At 42.4% G+C, this 25592-nt stretch overlaps 1 protein-coding gene across 1 annotated transcript in view; it reads right to left on the bottom strand.

Annotated features, from left to right (window-relative positions):
* Positions 1-24194, bottom strand: part of TSPAN33 (tetraspanin 33) — a 55692-nt gene extending 31498 nt beyond the window's left edge. Inside the window, exon 1 of the mRNA XM_065939139.1 lies at positions 23830-24194. Coding sequence (XP_065795211.1) covers positions 23830-23940 — 111 coding nt within the window. The 5' untranslated portion in view covers positions 23941-24194. The remainder of the gene's footprint in view (positions 1-23829) is intronic.
* Positions 24195-25592: the final 1398 nt, after the last annotated feature.

Genomic DNA, 25592 nt, shown 5'->3' with positions numbered 1-25592 from the left:
AGAAGCAGTGACTTGGAACTGTCTGGGTCCTTGATTATAAGGAAGGGAAAGGAGGCTGATATTAAATAAGTAGTATTGTTTCCAGGATGTACTGAAGTCTTCATATAGGTCACTCATGATTACTAATGTAATGCTAATGAAAAGTGGTAAAGAAATTATATTCTAAGATTTGTATCAACCCACTCCTCAGTCTCCATTTACAACAACTGCCACTTCCCATGAAAGGTTTAAACGGTATGTTCTGACTCCACCAGATGAGAAGGAAATGCCCTGCTCAGGAAGAGTCCTGCAAAACAGAAGAACTTCCAGGCAAGTCTAAACAGTGGTTTGCACATTAGCTTCTTTGGAAAATAGGTGAGTTTCCATGGAAACCAGATCTGAAAGAGACACGTGCACCCCAATGTTCATCGCAGCACTGTTTGTAATAGCCAGGACGTGGAAGCAACCTAGATGCCCATAAGCAGACGAATGGATAAGGAAGCTGTGGTACATATACACCATGGAATATTCCTCAGCCATTAAAAAGAGTTCATTTGAATCAGTTCTAATGAGATGGATGAAACTGGAACCCATTATACAGAGTGAAGTAAGCCAGAAAGATAAAGACCAATACAGTATACTAACACATATATATGGAATTTAGAAAGATGGTAATGATAACCCTATATGCAAAACAGAAAAAGAGACACAGATATACAGAACAGACTTTTGGACTCTGTGGGAGAAGGCGAGGGTGGGATATTTCAAGAGAACAGCATCGAAACACGTATATTATCTAGGGTGAAACAGATCACCAGCCCAGCATGAGACAAGTGCTTGGGCCTGGTACACTGGGAAGACCCAGAGGGATAGGATGGAGAGGGAGGTGGGAGGGGGGATTGGAATGGGGAACACATGTAAATCCATGGTTGATTCATGTCAATGTATGACAAAAACCACTACAATATTGTAAAGTAATTAGCCTCCAACTAATAAAAATAAATGGAAAAAAAAGAAAAAAGAGAAAGATCAGAAAAAAAAAAGAAAATAGGTGAGTTTTCTTTGTCCCACAGTGTCTTAATTTTTTTTTTAATTTGAATGCCTTTAGCTTGGGCTTACCCTCTCCAATTAGCCACAGTCTTCGCCATTCCTAAGTATATATTCAGCCAGCTTCAAAAACTGTACTTCCTCTCTAGTCACTGGAGAGAGGGACAGAGACAAAGTGAAGGAGAGAATTTGTGCTGTTGGAGTAATATAGCCAATGAGTAGTCAACAGAGAATAATTCAGAGTTGGAGGCATGTCAATAAGGATAGAAGCAAGGTTCACAGGTCAGGAACATGTTGTGGGGGAAACTAAAAATCTAACATATTGTGTTAGCCGCTCAGTCATGTCCAACTCTTTGTGACCCTATGTCTGTCCTTGGAATTCTCTAGACAAGAATACTGAAGTAGGAAAAAAAAAAAAAAAAGAATACTAGGGTGGGTTGCCATGCCCACCTCCAGGGCATCTTCCCAACCCAGGGATCGAACTAGGGTCTCCTGTGCTGCAGGCAAATTCTTTACCATCTGAGCTACCAGGGAAACAACATGTTGTAGGAACGACAAAAAGATGATCCCAATGAACATGTGAATTGGCAAAAAATCCTGGGAGACTTTGGAGTTCTTTCTGAAGCAGGACTATAAACCAGCCAATGAATGGAGACGTCTCAAGTTCTTTTGTGCTCACTCAAGAAATCAAAAGCACCGAGGTCTGTTAGAATCCAGTGAAAAATTCCAGTTGTACTCAACTTCCACTGATAGTCATCCTTCTAGATTACAGAGGATGAAGGAGGGACAACGTAGAACTCAGTGAGGCAGCAGGGAGGAGCCTCCAGGCTAAGGTGAAGAGGTGAGACTGTGTGTGCCTTTGGAGAAAGGAAGACCCAGAGAACTAGGCAAACCTTAAAAACCAGAACAAATATTATCGAGGAAGAGCAAGAAATAAGTTTGGGACTGAGTATATGTGTGTGGTGCTAAGTCAGTACAGTCATGTTCGACGCTTTGAGATCCCATGGACTGTAGCCCGCCAGGCTCCTCTGTCCATGGGATTCTCCAGGCAAGAATGCTGGAGTGGGCTGCCATATCCTCCTCCAGGGGATCTTCCCGACCCAGGGATCGAACTGGTGTTTCCTGCATCTCCCGCACTGCAGGCAGATTCTTTACCACTAACCACTGGGGAAGTCCCAGGGCTGATTATGAGGGTTCCAAAAGATGGGCTGAAGATTGCAGGTTGTGTGAGCAAAGAACAAATAAGGTTTGGAATCTGGAGCCCTGGAGACCTTGGAGATATTGTCTATAGCGTATCTTAACCTAGAGCTAAAGTAGGTGTGAGAGGTCAGAACAGGAGCTCTGGATTTGGGTCAGGGGGAGGTCAGGAGAACCTTACCAGCACATCAGAGGGAGCTAGCCTTTGTCTGTAGAAGAGGGTCTGGCTATGGAGGTAACTGGTCAACGCAGGGGTAACTTTGAGGGAGGCATAGTGATTCAGGAGTTGGGACTGAGCTGTGAGCTGCAAACCAGGGGAAAGGGACATTTCCTATCAGAAGCAGCCTTACTGTGGTATAAGGATAGAGCACTGTTCATTTTTGTTTCAGTTGAGAGAGTCCTTTGCTTTGCTTCTCACTCTCACCAACTTGCCTGAAATCCCCACTGCTCTCTAATCCAATCATAATCTCATCTTGCTTTAAATTAAGGTGTTTATTCACTTATTAAAAGCAAATATTCCTGGGAAGGACACCCAGCCCAATATCTACACTTCATACCATAGATGTCATACATTTTGGAAAACATTTATTCTGTATACCGCCTATTCAACCATCCAGAAATCAAAGTATGATCAAGCTCAGAGAGAATCTCTGGAATTTGAAATTTGACCACAACTGATTTGAGGAGAGAAAATGTTTCAAACGCTTGTATGAGTAGAACTAAATCCCTGTCCATTATTTTTCCAAGCCCAGCATCCATTCCCCCTGCTGGAACCAGTATTCTAGATTCCCTTTGGGAAATTACCCTACCTTCTCTCTCAGGCTAAGTATCTAAGGGGGACATCTACTCTTGGGGCTGGAGTTGAGCATATGACTCTTTTCTGGCCAGTCAGAACACATGGATGGGAGTGATTCAAGTTCAGAATGAATGTGGTAAAGGAGAGGAACATGACTGAAAGAGATTGCCTCTCTTTTTTGCTAGGGCCACTAGCATTACAGGTCATTACTGAATGCCACGCACGGATTGAAGTTAACATTGAGGAGAGGCAGGACTGACAGATGGGGTGAAACTAAGTCCTGGTAACCCTGTTTGAGTTCCCATATCCAATAGTACCTGAAATTAGGCCTCTCTTAGACTTTTCAGTTATGTAAGCCAATAAATTGGTTTTGCTTGAGTCAGGTCAAAATGAATTTCCAATAGCTTGCAATTGAAAAAGAATTACTTTAGAATGAATATTTGTGACCCCCCCATCCCAGTTCATATGTTGAAACCTAATGCCTAGTGCAATGGTATTAGGAGATGGCGTCTTTGTGAGGTGATTAGGTCATGAGGCTGGTACCACCCAGAGAGCTAAGCCCTTTGCTTCAGTCATATGAGGAAACAGGGAGAAGACAGCCTTTTCTCTGAACCTGGAAGCAGATTCTCACCGGACGCCAAATCTGTTAGCTTCCCTGACCTTGGTTTCACCTGTAAGAAAGAAATTTCTGTTGTTTATAAGCTATCCAGTCTGTGGTAGTTTGTTATAGCAGCCGAACAGGCTAAGACAAGGACTTTTGGCCCGATATTCCACCCTGTTTTGTGTTGCAGATATTATCAATATTCACCTTTTCTTAGGAATCCATCCCGTATGCAAGATCCCCATGATGTAGCCAGATCTAGGATGCTTGTCTTTGTAGCTTAGACATTGACTTTGCGCAATTGCCTGATGACCTCCTTTCAGCAGCTCCAACAGAGAGAAGCACAGCAGGGCTGTTTAAAAGGTGGATCCTGAAGGCTGATTATGCTAACAGCTAACCACTGTTAACTGCAGTAACCAAAGCTGGCCTGGGCAGTGAGAGGCAAATGACTCACGCCTGTACTGGGGCAGCTTTTCCTGCAGTTGCTGGACCCCAGGAAAAAAAACCCACCACCAATTCCTTACTGAGGTGGGAAATAACCCCAAGATGTCTGACTCTCTGAGTTTGGGACAACCAAGAAATGAGTCAGCTTTCTGGAGAAAACAGTCTGTGATTCACTATCTCTACCAGACCCCCACCCCACCCCCACACTAGTGAGGGCTATGCATTTCTTTCAAGAGCATAATAATACCTTATATTGAAAGGCATTGAAGTGCTGTACCTTTTTCAAAGTACTTGTGCATTCATTATCTCATTAAGAAACCAGATTTGCTATTTTTTTCTTTCAGATTCATTAAAAAAAAAAACCTTCATATCCAGCAGAGAAATTTTGTATGTGGCTTTCAATGAGCCTTGAGAGGAGAAAAATCAGAATTCAATCCAAGAGTGAAGCTTTCCTGAGAGCCACAGATATAATCCTTTTCTCTTATGTCAAACATAACAAGAGGGCAGAGGCTAGATTCTAGAGGAAAGAGCACTGAGTGGGTGTTGAAACCTGGGTTCTAGCTCCATATCTGCCGCTAAGTAGCTGTGTGACTTAAACAAGTCCCTTAATCTCTCTAGGCTTCCGTTTCTTCCTTATAAAATGGTGTCATTGAGGCTTCCTGGGGAGGTTGGCCTTGATACTTCCTGAAGGCTCTGAGTGTATACGGCTTGGGGAATAAAAGAGTCTGAAGGGATTGATTTATAAGAAAGTTGGCACATTTTAATAAGGCCAGCTGCTATTCTGGGGTGTGCAGAGGGGAGCCCCTATCCAGGGTGCCAGGACTTATGGCCCAGTGTGGCATAGAGCTAGTAGGGCTGATTCTCCAGAGACTCCAGAGCCTCCCTCAGGACCGCCTCTGAGGGGAGTGGTTGGTTGGTGGTGGTTATTTGGTTAAATGAAGGATAAGCACCCATTACAAAGTGCTGGCCTCCTGATTGATCAGAAAGCTCTGTGGCCTGTGGAGCCACAAATGTCCGTATATAGTTCTTAGAACAGAGGGAAGTAGAACCCTGTCATTTTTCTGAAGGCATGGGCTGTGTAGGGCTTGGCAGGACAGAGTAGTGGGCCCTACTTAGCAAACACAGATCACCCCAAGAATTTTCCTTGTGGAGTTCAACATTCTCTCTACAACCCTTTCCTCCAGCAAACTCTCTGCCCAGTGGGGAGGTAAATGGATTCCTCATCCCCACAGACCCCTTCTGTAAGACTGTTGTTCAGTCATTAAGTCATGTCCAACTCTTTGCTACTCTCTGCAGCACACCAGGCTTCCCTGTTCCTTCAGTATCTCCTGGTGTTTGCTCAAACATGTCCATTGAGTCAGTGATGCCATCCAACTATCTCAACCTCTGTTGCCCCTTTCTCCTCTTGCCCTCAATCTTGCTCAACATGAGGATCTTTTCCAGTAAGCTGGCTGTTCGCATCCAGGTGGCCAAAGTATTGGAGCTTCAACATCAGTCCTTCCAACGAATATTCAGGGTTGATTTCCTTTAGGATTGACTGGTTTGATCTTCTTGCTATCCAAGGGACTCTCAAGAGTCTTTTCCAGCACCACAATTCAAAAGTATCAGTTCTTCAGTGCTCAGCCTTCTTTATGGTCCAACTCTCACATCCGCACAGGACTGCCGGAAAGACCACAGCTTTGACTATATGGACCTTTGTTGGCAAAGTGTTGTCTCTGTTGTTTAATATGCTGTCTAATGTGTTTGTCATAGCTTTTCTTCCAAGGAGTAAGTATCTTTTAATTTAATGTCTGCAGTCACTGTCTGCAGTGATTTTGGAGCCCAAGAAGAGAAAATCTGTCACTGCTTTCACTTTTCCCCCTTCTATCTGCCATGAAGCGACAGGACAGGGATCTGTAGGACTTTACTTTCCAATATATCCGAGCTCATCCTGGCTCATTTTCCAATGACTACTTTGAGAGAATAGAATGTCAGTGGTCTATCTCCCTAGTGTCTGAATGATGTCTCCTTTGAGATCAAGGACTATGATATATCAGAGGCCTCTTACATTAATCAGCACTGCTTTGGCTCTGAGCCTTCCTTCAAGTCGCCTCCTCCCCATCAAGAAAACAAAACAACCAACTACTGCCACCACAAACACAGCAAAACCCCCTAACCATCACAATCTGTATCTTGTCCTCAGGAAATTTTTCTTTGTTCCTAAACTAATTCATGTCCTGATAGATGCTAAGGCTTATTACTGACCCACTCCCTGTCACTGCTTCAAATATGTATTTGTGTCTTAACAGGGATATTGGATCCAATTTGGCAGAAACACGCCCATTAAAGGAACAAACTTGTTTTCAGGGTCCAAAATCAGTTCTATGATGGGAAATACTTTTGTCCCTAAGGAAGGGCCATTTTGGTCCCTCCAGTTACCGAAAGGAGGCTGGGTCCTGTGAGGTCAGAGCTATTGGAGGGCAGCCTGGCCAATCAGGACTTGCCCAGAGATAGCAGAGTCATCCTATTTATAATAAGACCTGCAATTTTAATACCCAGAACAAGATCTGCCACATTGCATTTGTCAGCTTCCCTGTATTTCACAAAGTTATCTTGTTGTTTCTGGGATCTTCTGTCTTTCTCCTTAAATCCTGGCCCAGCCTCAGATGCCCCTGGCTCTATATGGGTTGTACGACTTAATACTGGGATGTGGAACCTTGGCATCCCCTGGGAACCTCTCAGATTTGTCTGCCCTGTGCCCCTCCACACACCAATCCTATGCCCATTACAGATTCTCCCCCTTCCCTAATCCCAGGACACCGTGGCCTGACCTTAAAACAAGACCAGAGAAAGGGACCATAATTCCATTAAGTAAAACCAAATTTGAATTAATCCCAGGAGACCAGCTGAGTTGCCAGAGCTTCCAGTTCTTCATTACAAAGGAACAACCTTCTGTCCCAGTTGTTTGTGGACTCTTGAGTTTTGGTTCTAGGCCAGTACTCTCTGCCACTCCCCTGGTCCCACCCACTCCCCACAACAAGGTTGAGAATGTCCCTGCGAACAGGAGATGGCCAGATTCCTCCACTTGGAAGTCAGCTTGATTCTTTGAGGGGAAGGTTTAGAAAGATCAGACCCAACTGGGGGACAACCTTAAGTGATCAGATACTCTGAGTTTTGCTGGCCTGTATTGGTGTTAATACACAAACATAGGCAAACTGTGAAGGTGTTTGCACCGACATATAAAATATGGTGGCCAAGAGAAAGTAATAAAGCAAATAAACAAATATAAGGAAGATTAAAAGTTAAAAGTGTCTTGTAAGTTTGGAATTCTAAAATACCACAGAGATCCACGGGAAAACCAATACCACTCCATCCACTGTCCTTTCTCACTTCCACAGCCTGGATGGTGAGTCCGGGAGCTAAAGAAATGGGAAAGAGCCAGCCCTCTTCCAATTGCTGATTCATCCTGCCTGGCGCTGCGAGGTCCATGCCTAAATGCGCTGATTATAACTGTGGTCACTCCAGGCCTCTTCTGTCCACTCATCTTGTCCTCTCTGTTTCCTGCTGACGATTTGATGGACAACACAGTAAAAGCCATGGTGAGCCCTCTGGAGAGGAGCAGCACCACAGAAATTTGTTAGGTCACAATGTAGAGATCAGTGATTAGCCTCACTAATGATTAGTGGCGAAGAAAGTTATGGGGTCCATACAAAAAGAGATGTGACTGGAAAGAAGGAGAAAGAGGGAAGACTATGGCTGAGGCTGAAGGAAATCTGTCAGCCACGTGCAGTCCAAGGTAATCTCTACAGCCGTGTCTGTGGCTGAGTGGACTCTCGCACCTGGGTGGGTCCATGCAGACCTTGCCCAGCAATAAAACTGGAGTAGTCAAACCCCACTTATTTTATATGAAAGAAGCTTTATCATCGTCTCTAGGCTTCTAAAACCTCACCACTTCCCCCTAGTTTGTTACCCCAGAACCAATCTTGGGATAATACAGGCTATGGAAAAGATTCTTCTTTCAGTTCTCTGACTCACACACTAGCCAGCAATAGTCATGACCGCCAGCACCGAAAGAGCAGAGTGACTCTGGGTTAGCTTTGCTTCAGGCAGAAATGAAATATAGAAATCCAGATTTTTTTTTTCCCCTGAAATGATTAATTTGGGAGGTGACTATGTATTGATGTTATTTATTTATTTATTTACAAAAGTATCTCAGTGTTTCTTCAGGTTTTCTCGGGCTCTGGGCTTTTTATTGTTGTTTTTCTTCTATTTTATTGAAGTATAGTTGACTTACAATGTTGTGTTAATTTCTTCATTACAGCAAAGTGACTCAGTTATACATATATATGTTATTTTTCATATTCTTTTCCATTATGATTTATCACAGGGCATTGAATATAGTCTCCTGTATAGTTCTGTTTGTTTTTTTTTTTAAAGATCATCTTTGGTGTAAAATAATATAATCATTTTATAAAAGACTTGGGGAAAACAACCAAAGAAAGGAAATATTCCTACATGACTCTATGCATCTGTCACATGCTAGCATTTAGAGATTTTCTTTCCCATCTTTTCTCCTATACATATTTTCCCCTTCTAAGCATTAGAAGATTGTTGTATTTTAAATCTGAAAAAAAAAGTAATTGAAGTACATTATAAAAATTGTGAAATAAAAAGTAACAGTCTCTCTCCTCTAGCTTTATCCCCAGTGACCACTGTCAACTTTTATATATCTTTTCAGGAAATAGCTTTTTATATAGGGTGCATGGCTGGCTTGGCATGTGTTGTGAGAGGCTAGGGCAAGTGGTAGATTTGATGCTGTTTGGGGTATGGATGCCTGAAAATGTGAGCAGCACCTCCTTAGTGTTAGAACTGCAAGTGCAAAATTTGGGAGCTGCCAGGGATGGTGTATCTGGATATGTTACTAAAATAAATGACAAAAGAACTGTAGAGAGAGCCCTAGTGCTATTAGAAATTCTGGATCTAGCTCATTCTGAGGTTGATCCATGACCCTAGCCTTTCTATAATTTAATTACTTGACCTTTCTCAAAGTTTACGACCAATGAATTTTCTGTCTGCTGAAATGTATTTGACTTGGGTAGATGTCTTTTGTCAAAAAAAAATTAGCACATTCATCCTAAGCATGTTTTTTCTGTACAATCTTCCTGTCCATAGTTTTCTTCCATTTTCCTTGAGATATAACTGACATACAGCACTGTATAAGGTGCACAACATAATAATTTGCCTTACATAATCATGAAATGATGATCAAAGCAGGTTTAATAAACACCCATCATCTCATATAAACACAAAATTAAAGAAACAGGAAAAATATGTTTTCCTTGTGATGAGGACTCTTAGGATTTACTCTGTTAACAATTTTCATATATAACATTATAATTAGCATTAACAGCAGTGTTAATTATATTTAATATCATTGCACATTACATTCCTAGTTCTTATTTATTTTATTTTATTTTTTTTTCTAGTTCTTATTTATTTTATAACTACTACTGTGGGCAAGAATTCCTTAGAAGAAATGGAGTAACCATCATAGTCAACAAAACAGTTGAAAATGCAGTACTTGGATGCAATCTCAAAAACTACAGATTGATCTCTATTCATTTCCAGGGCAAACCATTCAATATCACAGTAATCCAAGTCTATGCCCCAACCAGTAATGCTGAAAAAGCTGAAGTTGAATGGTTCTATGAAGACCTGCAAGACCTTCTAGAACTAACACCCCCAAAAGATGTCCTTTTCATTATAAAGGACTGGAGTGCAAAAGTAGGAAGTCAAGAAATACTTGGAGTAACAGAGAAATTTGGTCTTGGAGTACAGAATGAAGCAGGGCAAAGGCTAATAGAGTTTTGCCAAAAGAATGCACTTGTCATAGCAATCACCCGCTTCCAACAACACAAGAGAAGACTCTATACATGGACATCACCAGATGGTCAATACAAAAATCAGATTGATTATATTCTTTGCAGCCAAAGATGAAGAAGCACTATACAGCCAGCAAAAACAAGACCAGGAGCTGACTGTGGCTCAGACTGTGAACGCCTTATTGCCAAACTCAGACTTAAAGAAAGTAGGGAAAACCACTAGACCATTTCGGTATGACCTAAATCAAAACCCTTAGGATTATACAGTGGAAGTGACAAATAGATTCAAGGGATTAGATCTGATAGACAGAGTGCCTGATGAACTATGGACGGAGGTTCATGACATTGTACAGGAGGCAGGGATCAAGACCATCCCCAAGAAAAAGAAATGCAAAAAGGCAAAATGGTTGTCTGAGGAGGCCTTACAAATAGCTGTGAAAAGAAGAGAAGTGAAAGGCAAAGAAGAAAAGGAAAGATATACCCATTTGAATGCAGAGTTCCAAAGAATAGCAAGGAGAGATAAGAAAGCCTTCCTCGGTGATCAGTGCAAAGAAATAGAGGAAAACAATAGAACAGGAAAGACTAGAGATCTCTTCAAGAAAATTAGAGATACCAAGGGAACATTTCATGCAAAGATGGGCTCAATAAAGGACAGAAATGGTATAGACCTAACAGAAGTAGAAGATATTAAGAAGAGGTGGCAGGAATACACAGAAGGACTGTACAAAAAATATCTTCATGACCCAGATAATCACAATGGTGTGACCACTCACATAGAACCAGACATCCTGGAATGTGAAGTCAAGTGGGCCTTAGGAAGCATCACTATAAACAAAGCCAGTGGAGGTGATGGAATTCCAGTTGAGCTATTTCAAATCCTAAAACATGATGCTGTGAAAGTGCTGCACTCAATATGCCAGCAAATTTGAAAAACTCAGCAGTGGCCACAGGACTGGAAAAGGTCAGTTTTCATCCCAATCCCAAAGAAAGGCAATGCCAAAGATTGTTCAAACTACCACACAATTGAGCTCATCTCACACTCTAGTAGAGTAATGCTGAAAATTCTCCAAGCCAGGCTTTAGCAACACGTGAACCATGAACTTCCAGATATTCAAGCTGGATTTAAAAAAGGCAGAGCAACCAGAAATCAAATTGCCAACATCTGCTGGATCATTGGAAAAGCAAGAGAGTTCCAGAAAAACATCTATTTCTGCTTTATTGACTATGCCAAAACCTTTGACGGTGTGGCTCACAACAAACTAGAAAATTCTTCAAGAGATGGGAATACTAGACCACCTGACCTGCCTCTTGAGAAATCTGTATGCAGATCAGGAAGCAACAGTTAGAACTGGACATGGAACAATAGACTGGTACCAAACTTGAAAAGGAGTATACCAAGGCTGTATATTGTCATCCTGCTTATTTAACTTATATGCAGAGTATGTCATGAGAAATGCCAGGCTGGATGAAGCACAAGCTGGAATCAAGATTACCAGGAGAAATATCAACAATCTCAGGTATGCAGATGACACCAACCTTATGGCAGAAAGTGAAGAAGAACTAAAGAACCTCTTGAAAGTGAAAGAGGAGAGTGAAAAATTGGCTTAAAACTCAACATTCAGAAAACTAAGATCATGGCATCTGGTCCCATCACTTCATGGCAAATAGATGGGGAAACAGTGGAAACAGTGACAGGCTTGATTTGGGGGGGGGCTTCAAAACATTGCAGATGGTGACTGCATCCATGAAATTAAAAGACACTTGCTCCTTGGAAGAAAAGTTATGACCAACCTAGACAGCATATTAAAAAGCAGAGACATTACTTTTCCAACAAAGTTCAGTCTAGTCAAGGCTATGGTTTTTCCAGTAGTCATGTATGGGTGTGAGAGTTGGACTATAAAGACAGCTGAGCACCGAAGAATTGATGCTTTTGAACTGTGGTGTTGGAGAAGACTCTTGAGAATCTCTTGGCCAGCAAGGAGATCCAACCGGTCCATCCTAAAGGAAATCAGTCCTGAATATTCATTGGAAGGACTGATGCTGAAGCTGAAACTCTAATACTTTGGCCCCCTAATGTGAAGAACTGACTTACTGGAAAAAACCCTGATGCTGGGAAAGATTGAAGGTGGGAGGAGAAGGGGACAACAGAGGATGAGATGGTTGGATGGCATCACCAACTCGATGGACATGAGTTTGAGTAAACTCCAGGAGTTGGTGACAGTTAGGGAGGCTTGGCATGCTGCAGTCCATGGGGTAGCAAAGAGTTGGACACAACTGAGCGAACTGACTGTACCTTTTGATTGCCTTCATCCAATTCCCCCCTCCCCTTCCACTCCCCACCTCTGTTAACTACAAATCTGATCTCTTTTCTACGAGTTTTTCTTTGAAGGATAATTGACCTACAACACTATGTTAGTTCCTGTTACATAACATAGTGATTCCATATTTCTATATATTTCAACAAGATCACTATGATAAGTCTAGTTACAATATGTCACCATACAAATATATTACATAGTTAATGACTATATTCCACACACAGTATATTTCATACCCAATTATTTTTATGAAATAAATAAATATTTCACACTCATTTATTTTGCACCTGTAGTTTATACCTCTTAATCTCTCTCACCTATTTATTTTCTACCACCACTTCCCTCCCCTCTGGCAACCACTTTTTAAAAAAATTTATTAATTTTATTTTTGGGTGCACTGGGTCTTCATTGCTGTGTGAGCTTTTTCTCTAGTTGCAGTGAGTGGGCTCTAGTCTTCATTGCATTGCATGGGCTTCTCACTGCAATGGCTTCTCTTGTTGCAGAGCACAGGCTCTAGGGTGTGTAGGCTCAGTAGGTGTGTACAGGAGCTTAGTTGCTCTGCAATATGTGGGACTCACGTCCCCTGCATTGGCAGAAGGATTCTTAACCACTGGGCCACCAGGGAAGTCCAGCAGCCACATTTTGTTCTCTGTATCTATAACCCCATTTCTGTTTTATTATGTTTGTTTTGTTTATTAGATTCTACACAAGAGTGAACTCATGCAGTGTTTGTCTTTCTCTGACTTATTTGAGTTAATATAAGATCCTCTAAGTCAATCCACGTTTTTGTAAAGGGCATGATTTAATTTTTTTATGGCTGAATAATATTCCAATGCATATATGAACATATTAATATATATGTGTATACACACACACACACATATATATATACACACACACTCTTCTTTATCCTTTCATGGACACTTAAGTTGCTTTCACACTTGATTATTGTAAACAGTGCTTCAACAGACGTAAAAGTGCATATATCTTTTCATAACTAGTGTTTTCATTTTCTTTGAATAAATACCCAGAAGTGCAATTGCTGGATTTTTGCACTAAATGGTAATTCTATTTTTTATTTTTTTGAGGAATCTTCATAATGTTTTCTGTAGTGGTTGCACCAATTTACATTCCCACCAACAGTGCACAAGGGTTCTTTTTTCTCCACATCATCACCATATTATTTGTTGTTTTTTGATACCAGTGATTCTGACAGGTATAAAGTGATACCTCATTGTAGTTTTGATTTGCATTAATCATTCTCTGTTTAGTAATGTTAAGCATCTTTTCATGTACCTGGTGGCTGTCTGTATGTATTCTTTGAAAAAATGTCCATTTAGATCTGCTCATTTTTTTAATCAGATGGTTTAATTTTTTGATGTGGAGTTGTATTTTGGGTATGTTGTTTGCAAATATCTTCTCCTATTCAGTAGCTGGCCTTTTCATTTGTTGATAGTTTCCTTCACTGAAAGAAAAAACTTTTTAGTTTGATATATTCTGTTTATTTATTTTTGCTTCTGTTTCCCTTGCCTGAGTAGACACATCTGAAAAAATATTAAATTGTGTCCTCAATTTTTAAGGATAAACAATAACAGCAAGCAACAAAAAGAAAAAAGAGGTAAATTAGATACTATTAAAATTTAAAGCTTTTGTGCTTCAAAGGACATCATCAAGAAAGTGAAAAGATAACCCATAGAATGAGAGAGACATTTTTTGCAAATCACATATGTGACAAGGGACTTGTATCTAGGATTAATTTAAAACTCTCACAAATAATAAAAAAAAAAGACAAACCACTCAATTTTAAATGGGCAGAAGATTTGAATAGACATTTTTCCAAAAGAGGCATACAAATGGCCAATAAGCACATGAGAAGATGCTCAACAGGGAAATGCAAATCAAACCACAACAAGATACCAGTTCACACTCACTAGGATGGCTATATCAAAAAGACAGTAATGAGAAGCCTGGTATACTGCTGGTGGGAAAAGTGGTACAAATTGCTTTGGAAAACCACGTGGCATTTCCCGAAAATTTTGAACATGGAGGTACAGATGACTCAGCAATTCCATTCCTCAGTATATACCCAAGAAAAATGAGAACATGTCCATGCACTTGCACATTCACACAAGCAGCACAGCTCATAATAGCTAAAAGACAGAAACAACTCAAATGTCCATCAACTGATGAAGGAATAAACAAAATAATGATACATCCATGCAGTGAAGTAGCATAAACTACTGCTTATAGGAACAAAGAGAAACAAAAGACTGAAACACTACAGCCTGGATGAACCTTGAATACCCTGAGTGAAGGAAGCCAGAAAAGAAGGATCACAGACTGTGCTTCTGTTTGCATGAAATGTCTAGACTAGGCGAACCCATGAAGACAGAGAGTGGATTTGCCTAAGGATGGGAGATTAAGGGAAATAGGAAATGCCTGCTAGTGAGGGTGATGAAAATGTCCTAAAACTGCGTTGATGATTGTGAGACTCTGTGAACACACTAGAAACCATCAATTTGGACACTTCAAATGGTTGAATTGTATGATGTGAGAATTATGATAAAACCATTATTTAAAAAAATAACCTACTGAGTGGACGTGTCAATGGGATTACTTACCTTGTTGTCGGGTACAAACTGTTCCTCTATAATTTATACTACTCTGTATTTCATGTCATTAACAAATATTTACTGAGCATCAGATGTGTCGGGAATATAAAAAAGCAGGACATCTCACACTCCAGCCCAGGAGCAGCACTCACCAACAGAAGGTGAGTAATTGGGAAAACAGATCATAATAAATGCTACTGGGTTCAGGGGCTTCCTCCATAGCTTGGTGGTGAAGAATCTGCCTGCCATGCAGGAGCCACAAGAGACACAAACGCGATCCCTGAGTCAGGAAGATCTCCTGGAGGTGGACATGGCAACCCACTCCAGTATTCTTGCCTGGAGAATCCCGTGGACAGAGAAGCATGGCAGGCTACAGTCCGCAGGGTCACAAAGAGTCAGACACGACTGAAGCGACTTAGCACGCATGCACACACTGGGTTCAGAGGCAGGCTTGCTGTCACAGACTTTGCACCCAAAGAAGGGCTTCACTAAGGATGGAAAACACTGAATCTTGAAGGATAAATGGCAAGAAACAAAATATAACAGTTACCGTTTGTCAAGCACTTCCTCTGATGCACACTGTTCTAAATACAATACATGGAGAATGGCATTTTAAGACAGCAGAGGAAGAAGTTAGGTGGATCCTCTCCCTAGCAAAACAACAACTTAACTGGTAAAAACCATAAAACAAAGCGTACACTATCATTAAAAATCTCTCCAAATTGCTCCAAGGGCATAGATTAAACAGAAAAATATACAATAAATCCCTTCATACAAACCCTTAAGTTGCGAACTTTCAAAGGTGTGAATATGCATTCAAGCGTTGGGAAAGATTGCAGCTTGCCCTCCCTCTCTTGTTGCTGATGATCCTTCACCTCTACCATCTCCCACTGCCCCTCTCTCCTCCGGTCAGCAACTCTTCTTGCCTGTTCACTTGATGCCAGCCCCTGTGTGCCAGCTATTGCACTGTACTACTTTACTTTTCAATGTACTGTATGTTTAATTAAAAATATTTTCTTTATTTTTGTGTTTGCTTTTTTTAAGGTATTATCTGTAAGAAAAGTCTTATAAACCTATGACAGTACAGTACTCTATAGCCAATTGTGTTAGTGGGTACCTAGGCTAACTTTTTGAGACTTATGAACAAACTGGGCTTATGAGCACGCTCTCGGAATGGAACTTATTTGTATGTAGGGGACTTACTGTACAAGAAACCCACATTTTAGGAAGAATGATGATAGTCTACAGCATTTGAGCCATGACCCACGATTCCCTTAGCCTTCCTCTCCCGGCTTTTTGTTACAGAAACTCTCCCAGAGAGCCTTCATTTTAACAAAAAGATTCAACCCAGCTCCCAATCTGTGGTTAATTTCACCCTGTGAAAAGTAGACTGGCAGAACTTCCATCCCGTAGTTCTCTGTTATAGGCATGGCAGGCTGAGAATACTGGGGCTCCCAGTCTTACACCCCTCTCTCAATCCAATTGTAGAGAGGGGGGATCTCTCTACAGAAGATCACCAGAAGGAACAGGCAGAGATCAGTAGCTTCCATCCCCCACCTCCACCCACTGGAAAAGCAGGATGTTGCTCCAGGAAAAAAGGGGCCCCACCCCCAGCTCTGATGCTGTGGGCTCTGCCAAGGAGGAAAGGCAACCCTTGAGGACAAAGAGCTTCAGAAGTCTACTTAAGACGGTGTTGGAACAGAGCCTGGAGAATTCTTCCTAATGGTGTTGTGGAAAACAACAGAGTCTTGACGTAGGTAGAACAATCAAGAGGAGCTGGTAGCTCCATGATACAAGCAAAATAGCATTGTGGCTAGAAATTTAATAGAGAACCAGGGAAAGAGGAAGAAGCCAAGGCACGCCCTCATAGAAGCCCTTTTAACTCTAGGGATCAGACAGGCTGAGCGCACATGCCTGGCTGTTCCAACTCAGGGGCACTCAGGACAGGGCATGGAGCAGACTCGAAAACTTCCCCAAGACACACACTGGCTGTTAACACAGGGCTCCTTATGACACACGCGGTACAAATACAGCTTCTGACCAAACACTGACAGAACAGTAAGCTACTCTGACCAGGGACAGTGCCAGGGAAAGTAGTCTTAAAAATAAAATCAGGGCTTTCCTGGTGCTCCACTGGTTAAGAATCTGCCTGCCCATGCAGGGGACACGGGTTCAATCCCTGGTCAGGGAAGATCCCACATGTCTCTGGGGCAGCTAAGCCTGTGTGCCACAACCAGTGAGGCTCCGAGCCTAGAGCCGGTGCTCCATAACAAGAGAAGCCACCTCAGTGAGTAGCCTGTGCACCGCAATGAAGAGCAGTCCCAGCTCACTGCAACTAGAGAAAGCCCTCGAGCAGCAACAAAGACCCATGCAGCCATAAATGTGTAAATAATTTTTTAAAGAGAAGTCAAATCACACTCACACCTGGCAGTCGGGATGATTGTAGGCATGCCCAAGGCTGCAGCATATCAGGAGTGATCAGAGTGATATCTGACCAAAGTGATATCTAAGCTGTATCTGAACAAACATGGGGCAAAAAAGTAAACTCCCTTAATGTGACAGCAGTCTCCAAGCCAAACACACATCCAATGATAAAGGGTAAACATTTAACTGGCTAAGGGTCTTTAAGTGCAACCTGCAGCCAATAAGTAGCTGAGGTCAATCCAGGGCAGTCAGCCAGGCTAAGAGATAAAAGCAAGGGGAACCTGTCTTAGCAGTAACATCAGAGCCTGCACATCAGAGGGGTAATAAACTTTGCAACATTAAACAATGCATCAGTCAGGCCATTAAACAAACAAATGATGATGAAGCAAACAAGAGCTAAAACCCTCTGGAATGGGAAATCAGCATCCACTGTTGCTACACTCTACTATCCAAAATGTCCACTTTTCAATAAAAAATTATGAGACATACAAAGAAACAGAAAATGTGACCCATCCACAGGGGAAAAAATCAGAAAGTAGAAATTGCCTTGAAGGACACAGATGGTGCACTTAGCAGACAAGGACTCCGAAGCATTGATAATTTGTTGTTTTTGTTCAGTCACTTGTGATGTCTGACTCTTAGCAACCCCATGGACTTCAGCACACCAGGCTTCAATGTCCTTTACCATCTCCTGGCACTTGCTCTAATGCATGTCCATTGAATCAGTGATGCCATCCAACCATCTCATCCTCTGTCGTTCCCTTCTTCTGCCTTCAATCTTTCCCAGCATCAGGGTCTTTTCTAATGAGTGGGCTCTTCACATTAGGTGGCCAAAGTATTGGAGCTTCAACTTCAGCATCAATCCTTCTAATGAATATGCAGGATTGGTTTCCTTGAGGATTGACTGGTTTGATCTCCTTGCAGTCCAAGGGACTCTCAAGAGTCTTCTCTAACATCTCACTTCAAAAGCATCAGTTTTTCAACATTCAGCCATTCAACATTATGGTCCAGCTCTCACATCCATATCATGACTACTAGAAAAACCATGTGCTGGGCTCTGCTTAGTTGCTCAGTCGTGTCTGACTCTTTGTGACCCCATGGACTCTAATCTGCCAGGCTCCTCTGTCCATGGGGAACCTCCAGGCAAGAATCCTTGAGTGGGTTGCCATGCCCTCCTCCAGGGGATCTTCCCAACCCAGGGATCGAACCCAGGTCTCCTGAATTGCAGGCAGATTCTTTACCATCTGAGCCACTAGGGAAACCATAGCTTGGACTATACGGATCTTGGTTGGCAAAGTAATATTTCTGCTGTCTAGGTTTGTCATAGTTTTCCTTCCAGGGAACAAGCCTCTTTTAATTTCATGGCTGCAGTGACCATCTGCAGTGATTTTGGAGCTCAAAAAAATAAAGACTGTCACTGTTTCCATAGTTTTCCCATCTGTATGCCATGAAGCGATGGGACCAGATGCCATGATCTTAGTTTTTTGAATGTTGGAGTTTGAAGCCAGCTTTTTCACTCTTCGTTCACTTTCATCAAGAGGCTCTTTAATTCCTCTTCGCTTTCTGCCGTAAGGGTGGTATCATCTGCTTATCTGAGGTTATTGATATTTCTCCCAGCAATCTTGGTTTCAGCTTGTGTTCATCCAATTCACATTTCACATGATATACTCTGCATTTAAGTTAAATAAGCAGGATGGCAGTATACAGCCTTGACATACTCCTTTCCCAAATTGGAACTAGTCCATTGTTCCATGTCCAGTTCTAACTGTTGCTTCTTGACCTGCACACAGGTTTCTCAGGAGGCAGGTCAGGTGGTCTGGTATTCCTACTTCTTTAAGAATTTTCCACAGTTTGTTGTGAGCCACACAAAGGCTTTAGTGTAGTCAATGAAGCAGAAGTAGATGATTTTCTGAAATTCTCTTGCTTTTTCAGTAATCCAACAGATGTTGGCAATTTGACCTCTGGTTGCTCTTCCTTTTCTAAACCCAGTTTGAGTATCTGGAAGGTCTCGGTTAACGTGGTGCTGAAGCCTGGCTTGGAGAATTCTGAGCGTTACTTTGCTAGCAAGTGCTGCTGCTGCTAAGTCGCTTCAGTTGTGTTGACTGTGTGCGAACCCATGGACAGCAGCCCACCAGGCTCCTCTATCCACAGGATTCTCCAGGCAAGAATGGAGTGGGCTGCCATTTCCTTCTCCTGCAAGCATGTGAAATCAATGCAATTGTGCAGTAGTTTGAACATTCTTTGGCATTGCCCTTCTTTGGGATTGGAATGAAAACTGATTTTTCCAGTCCTGTGGCCACTGCTGAGTTTTCCAAATTTGCTGACATACTGAGTGCTGCACATTAATAGCATCATCTTTTAAGATTTGAAATAGCTCAACTGGAATTTCATCACCTCCACTAGCCTAGTTTGTAGTGATGCTTCCCAAGGCCATTATAAATAAGTTCAAAGAACTAAAGGAAACCATACCTAAAGATTTAAGGATTTATGATGACAACATGCCATTAAACAGGGAATATCAGTAAAAAGATAAAAACTACAAGATTCAAATTGAAATTCTGGAGTCAAAAAGTACAGTAACCAAAATGAAAAATTGACTAGAGGGGCTCAACAGTAGGTTTGATCTGTCAGAAGTAAGAATCAGTGAAGTTGAAGGTAGATCAATAGAGGTTATGTAATCATAAGAACAAAGAGAAACAAGGATGAATAACAATGAACAGAGCCTTGGAGAAGTGTGGGACACCTTTAGGCATACCAGCATATGCATAATGATAGTAGGGGAGAAGGGGAAGGAAGAGGGGAGAAAGAGATAGAAAAGAATATTCAAAGAATATTTGAAAACTCCAAACTTGATGCAAAGCACTAGTTGACATATCCAAGGCATGACCTGATTTCCCTTTATAGCTCATAACCAAATGCAAGGGGAAAGACAAACTGAAATAGAAACCATTTCATACATATGACACCAAAGCACAAGCAATGAGAGAAAAAAAGTAGATAAATTGGAATCATCAAAATTTCAAACTTTTTTTAATTAAAAATTTTTTGTGCTTTAAAGAACACCATCAAGAAAGTGAAAAGATAATTTACAGGATGGGAGAAAATATTTGTAAATCATGTGTTTGATATGAGACTTGTATCTAGAATATCCTACAACTCAATAATAAAAAGAGGAATAACTCAATGGGCAAAGGATCTGAATAGACATTTCTCCCCAGAAGATATAGAAATGGCCAACAAGCACTAGTCATTAATAGTCATCAGAGGGTGAATTTTATGGTGTTGAGTTATATATTGTTTTAAAAAGCAATGACATAAAATTATGTATATAGGATTGCATTGCTGGGGCTAGAACATGTAAAAGTGTAACATATTTGGCAATAACAGCACGAAGGAAGCAGGTGGGAGAAGAGCTGTATTGGAGTGAGGAAATGACCCTGGGTAGAAACTCAAATCCATAGGAAGAAATAAAGAGAAACAAGAAGAGCAAAACAGAAGGTTAATAGAACAGCTCTGTAATATATACTTGCTTTCCTTCTCTAAACCTCTTTAAGTAACAATTATAGCAATGTATTCCTGGGTTTATAATATACATAGGTATAATATATAAAACAATAAAAGCACAAAAAAGAGAGAGAATGGGAATGCAGTTATTTAGGAATGAAGTCTTTTTATTTCACTGGAACTATTTAAAATATAAACCTCTAGGTCTGCTGAGTAGGAATTTCAGAGGATGGCCAGGACTTTCTCGGTCTGTATTGTGCCTTTGTGTGAACTCAAAGGCTCCCCTTCCTCTCATCAAATGTAACTTCATGCCAGCGCCGCTGGCTTAGGCAGCAGAACATGAACTGGCTCAACCACCCACTCCCGCTTCTGCACGAAATGATCTGCAAACCACATAAGAGAGGTGACCCCAGGCCACCCCAAGCCCACATCTGTAATTTTAAAATTGTCCCTCTAATAATTCTCATGTACAACCAGGGCTGAGAAGTGCTGGGTTAGGGAAGCATTCGAAAAGAATCTGAGATATCAGGCAACAGCTAAAATGTGAGCTGTGATTGTTGGAAAGAATTGGAGGGAGGACTCAGGTTTTTAATCCCAAAGACAGAGAGAATGGTAAGAAATAGAGCAGTTGGAAGGAAACACCTGATTTGGAGGGATATGTTAATCATGCTGAATTTGAAGTCATGGCAAGACATGAGGGATGTTCGGCTGACAATTGGAAGAAAGATGGCCCCATAATTGAAAAACCGTCTATTTAGGGATCATTATATAGCACAACAGTAATGAAAATAGTGTTTATAAAGAGCCTGTTGTTATGTTGTTAGTCACTTGGTTGTATCCAATTCTTTGTGACCCCATGTACTGTATGTAGCCTGTCAGACTCCTCTGTCCATGGGGTTTTTCAGGCAAGTATACTGGAGTGGGTAGCCATTTCCTTCTCCAGGGGATCTTCCCGAACCAGGGATCAAACCCGCGTCTCCTGCATTGCAGGCAGATTCTTTACTTTCTGAGCCACCAGGGAAGCCCATAAAGAGCATACACAGTGCTTTTCCTGTGCTGGTCAGTGTATACAAATATCAGTAGCAGTGAACAAAAAGGTGGTGACACAGACAGTCACTGTCCCCATGAGGTGTTATTTACTCCTCACGTGTGTGGCCAGCAGTCTGGGAGGGGGTCAGATGAGAGCAGGGAGCAGGAAGTGAGGGGGGATTGGGAGACTGGTCTTGTTACTGTAAATTAAATGTAAATTATGTGTAAATTACAGACCACAAAGCCGTAAGCAGTGCTAACAAGCAGCAGGTAGTTAAGAAGTGGCTGCCACCTGAGGTTTCAGGGCATGACCCTAGCAACTTAAAACAGACAAGTCTGGGTGTGATGGAATTTGGACCCTGTGGACTGGCCCTGTTTGATAAGGTGACTCCATACCTGTGTGTGTGTGTGTGTGTGTGTGTGTGTGTGAGACTCACTCAGTTGTATCCAACTCTTTGTGACCCCATGGACCCTAGCCCGCCAAACTCCTCTGTCCATGGAATTCTCCAGGCAAAAATACTGGAATGGATAGCCATTTCCTTCTCCAGGGATCTTTCCTACCCAGGGATCAAACCTGGGTCTCCTGCATTGCAGGCAGACTCTTTACTGTCTGAACCACCAGGGAAGCCCAACTCAATACTTAGAAACTTGTGTCAATGACACTGTTTCTGTGGTCACGGGCACACAATTACAGTCATCCACCCAGAGCTCTGTGCTGTGGACCGGCCCCAGCCAAATTCCGGGTTTGCCCAGACTGGTGAACAGGTGTAGGTGGTTAGCCAGCTTGCCTTTCTGGGCCTTACCCTCAGGACCACCATTCCTGTAAGGCCACCTCCTTCAGCATCCAAGCTGGTTTATAGCATCATTATGTTCAGCCCCTCCTGGAAATTTGCACACAGCTCAAATCCAGACCTGTGGAAAAGACCCTGATGCTGGGAAAGATTGAGGACAGGAGGAGAAAAGGGTGACAGAGGATGAGATGGTTGGATGGCATCAGTGACTCAAGGGACATGAATTTGAGCAAACTCTGGGAGATAGTGAAGGACAGGGAAGCCTGGCGTGCTGAAGTCCATGGGGTCCCAAAGAGTCGGACGCAACTGAGCGACTGAGCAACAACAAGAAATCCAGGGCTGGGAAGATCCCCTGGAGAAGGAAATGGCAACTCACTCCAGTATTCTTTTTTTTTTTTTCATTTATTTTTATTAGTTGGAGGTTAATTACTTTACAATGTTGTAGTGGTTTTTGTCATACATTGACATGAATCAGCCATGGATTTACATGTATTCCCCATTCCAATCCCCCCTCCCACCTCCCTCTCTACCCGATCCCTCTGGGTCTTCCCAGTGCACCAGGCCCGAGCACTTGTCTCATGTATCCCACCTGGGCTGGTGATCTGTTTCACCATAGATAATATACATGTTTCGATGCTGTTCTCTCGAAACATCCCACCCTTGCCTTCTCCCACAGAGTCCAAAAGTCTGTACTGTTCTGTGTCTCTTTTTCTGTTTTGCATATAGGGTTATCATTACCATCTTTCTAAATTCCATATATATGTGTTAGTATACTGTAATGGTCTTTATCTTTCTGGCTTACTTCACTCTGTATCAGTGCTATATAGTTGGAGAAGTCTTGAGACTACTGGAGAAACTGAAATCCAGAGGCAGGAGACTTAAGCCCAAAACCTGAGAACACCAGAAAACTCCTGACTACATGGATCTTTAAGTAATAAGTGACCGTCCAAAAGCCTGCATACCTACACTGAAACCAACCACCACCCAAGAGCCAATAAGTTTCAGAGCAAGACATACCACGCAAATTCTCCAGCAACGCAGGAACATAGCCCTGAATGTCAACATACAGGCTGCCCAAAGTCACACCTAACACATAGACCCATCTCAAAACTCATTACTGGACACTCCATTGCACTCCAGAGAGAAGAAATCCAGTTCCACGCACCAGAACACCAACGCAAGCTTCCCTAACCAGGAAACCTTGACATGCACTCCAGTATTCTTACCTGGAGAATCCCATGGACAGAAGAGCCTGGTGAACTACAGTCAATGGGGTCGCAAAGAGTCAGACACAATCTAGTGATTGAGCAAATCGAGAGCCAGGAAACATGTTCCATGAAAGACAGGCTCACTAAGCTTTTCACTGGCTGTGGTGGTCATCAGCCAGTGCCTGCTAGGGTCTTTTTTATTCTAAATGATCCTGTGAAGAATCTGTACAGGGTCCTTCTGGCTGCACGAGGGGCACAGGCCACTTCAGAGCTTCTCAGTAAGTCAGGAAAACAGAAGTCACCCTGATTATCCTTGGGGCCTGGAGGGTCAAAAATTACGCAGCTGCAACAGGATGCCATGAAACTGCATGGTCTTCGCTGTAGTTGGGAAGGTGAAGGGAGAACGCTGTGGACCTGCCCAGCACTGGGGGAGGGTGGCGATAGTGCTTATGGGCTCCCAGCTGTGGGCTCCACTGGTTGTGCAAGCTGGAATTCACCTCTGGGAGGGGAAACTTTCTTTGCAATTCTGAGTTAGCCAAGTGGAGCGAATGCCATGTGCCCAGGAGCTTTTTCTTCTTGCCTGACTGGTAATCTCAGAGTTTGCAAGTTTAGCTACTGAGTAACCAGTAGACAGGCAGTTGATGTGACCCTAAGGTCTTTCACGGAATCAGCAATTTAAAGAGCTGAAGCCAGACTGTGAATCCAAGGTCAAAATCCTGAGCTAGACTGTAGAGCTACAGGGCAGAGAGAAACCAGTCCCAGGAATGTGATGCAGGAGGCAGGTAAATGGAGCAGGAGAGAAGTGAATTTGTGTGGGATTTAAAGCCAGCTTTGGATTGTCTTGGTGCAGTGGGAACAGACCCATTAAGAACCCGATTAGACTGGATGTGCTGAGTTTTGTGCCTTTAGAGCAACTATGAACGTGAAGCAGACTGTGAGCTGCTTACCAGCTGACTGTGAGCTGTCACTCCATTACTCCTCATCGCCTGCTTGCTACCCAGGAATTATGTTACTAATTACACAACCTTTGCAAAATCTCCTGAATGGCCTTCCTTCTCCTTCCCACTCCTATGGGTAGAGTTTGTGGGTGTCTTGCTCAGCACTTCAAGTAGATCTCTTGTTGCATGTATCTCTCTTCTCTCAGTGGCTCGGTGGTAAAGAATCCTCCTGCCAGTGCAGGAGATGCAGGTTCGATCCCTGGGTGGGGAAGATCCCCTGGAGAAGGAAACGGCAACCCACTCCAATTTTCTTGCCTGGAGCATTCCATGACAGAGGAGCCTGGCAGGTCACAGTCCATGGGGTTGCAAAGAGATGGACATGACTAAAACAACAAAAACAACAACACTTTTCTGAGAGAATTTGCATAGGCCTTTCTCCTCCCAAGACTGTGGCTTACTGAAGGTAAAGCCACTAGATGTGCTTGACTTGGCATTGGGTGCACAGAAAGTAACAGATAAAATTCTTGAATGAAGGACTCAAGCCATGACTGAAGGCACACAAGCATTCACTTGATCCTCCTCCCCCTTTTCAGTCTCATCTCTCATGGCATTTTTCCATTCCTCCCGAGCTTGAGCAAACAGGTTGAGCTTCTTTCTACTTGAAGTTCCCAATCAAGAGTGCACTCTCCGTGGCGACATCATTGTGTTTACCCTGCGGCTGTTCCCTTAGCCTGGAATCCTTTCCTGTCTTTGCTTTCGGACATGTGATTTCAACTTCACCTCTCCCTCTCCCAGATTGGACTTTCCTTGAAGACAGGACATATTTGTACTCCCAGAAGAGCC

The sequence above is a fragment of the Muntiacus reevesi genome, chromosome 6 (genome assembly GCF_963930625.1).
Source record: "Muntiacus reevesi chromosome 6, mMunRee1.1, whole genome shotgun sequence".
NCBI classification, from domain to species: domain Eukaryota; kingdom Metazoa; phylum Chordata; class Mammalia; order Artiodactyla; family Cervidae; genus Muntiacus; species Muntiacus reevesi.
Note: the sequence above shows the minus strand (reverse complement) of the source record. Positions and strands in the feature narration are given on the sequence as shown.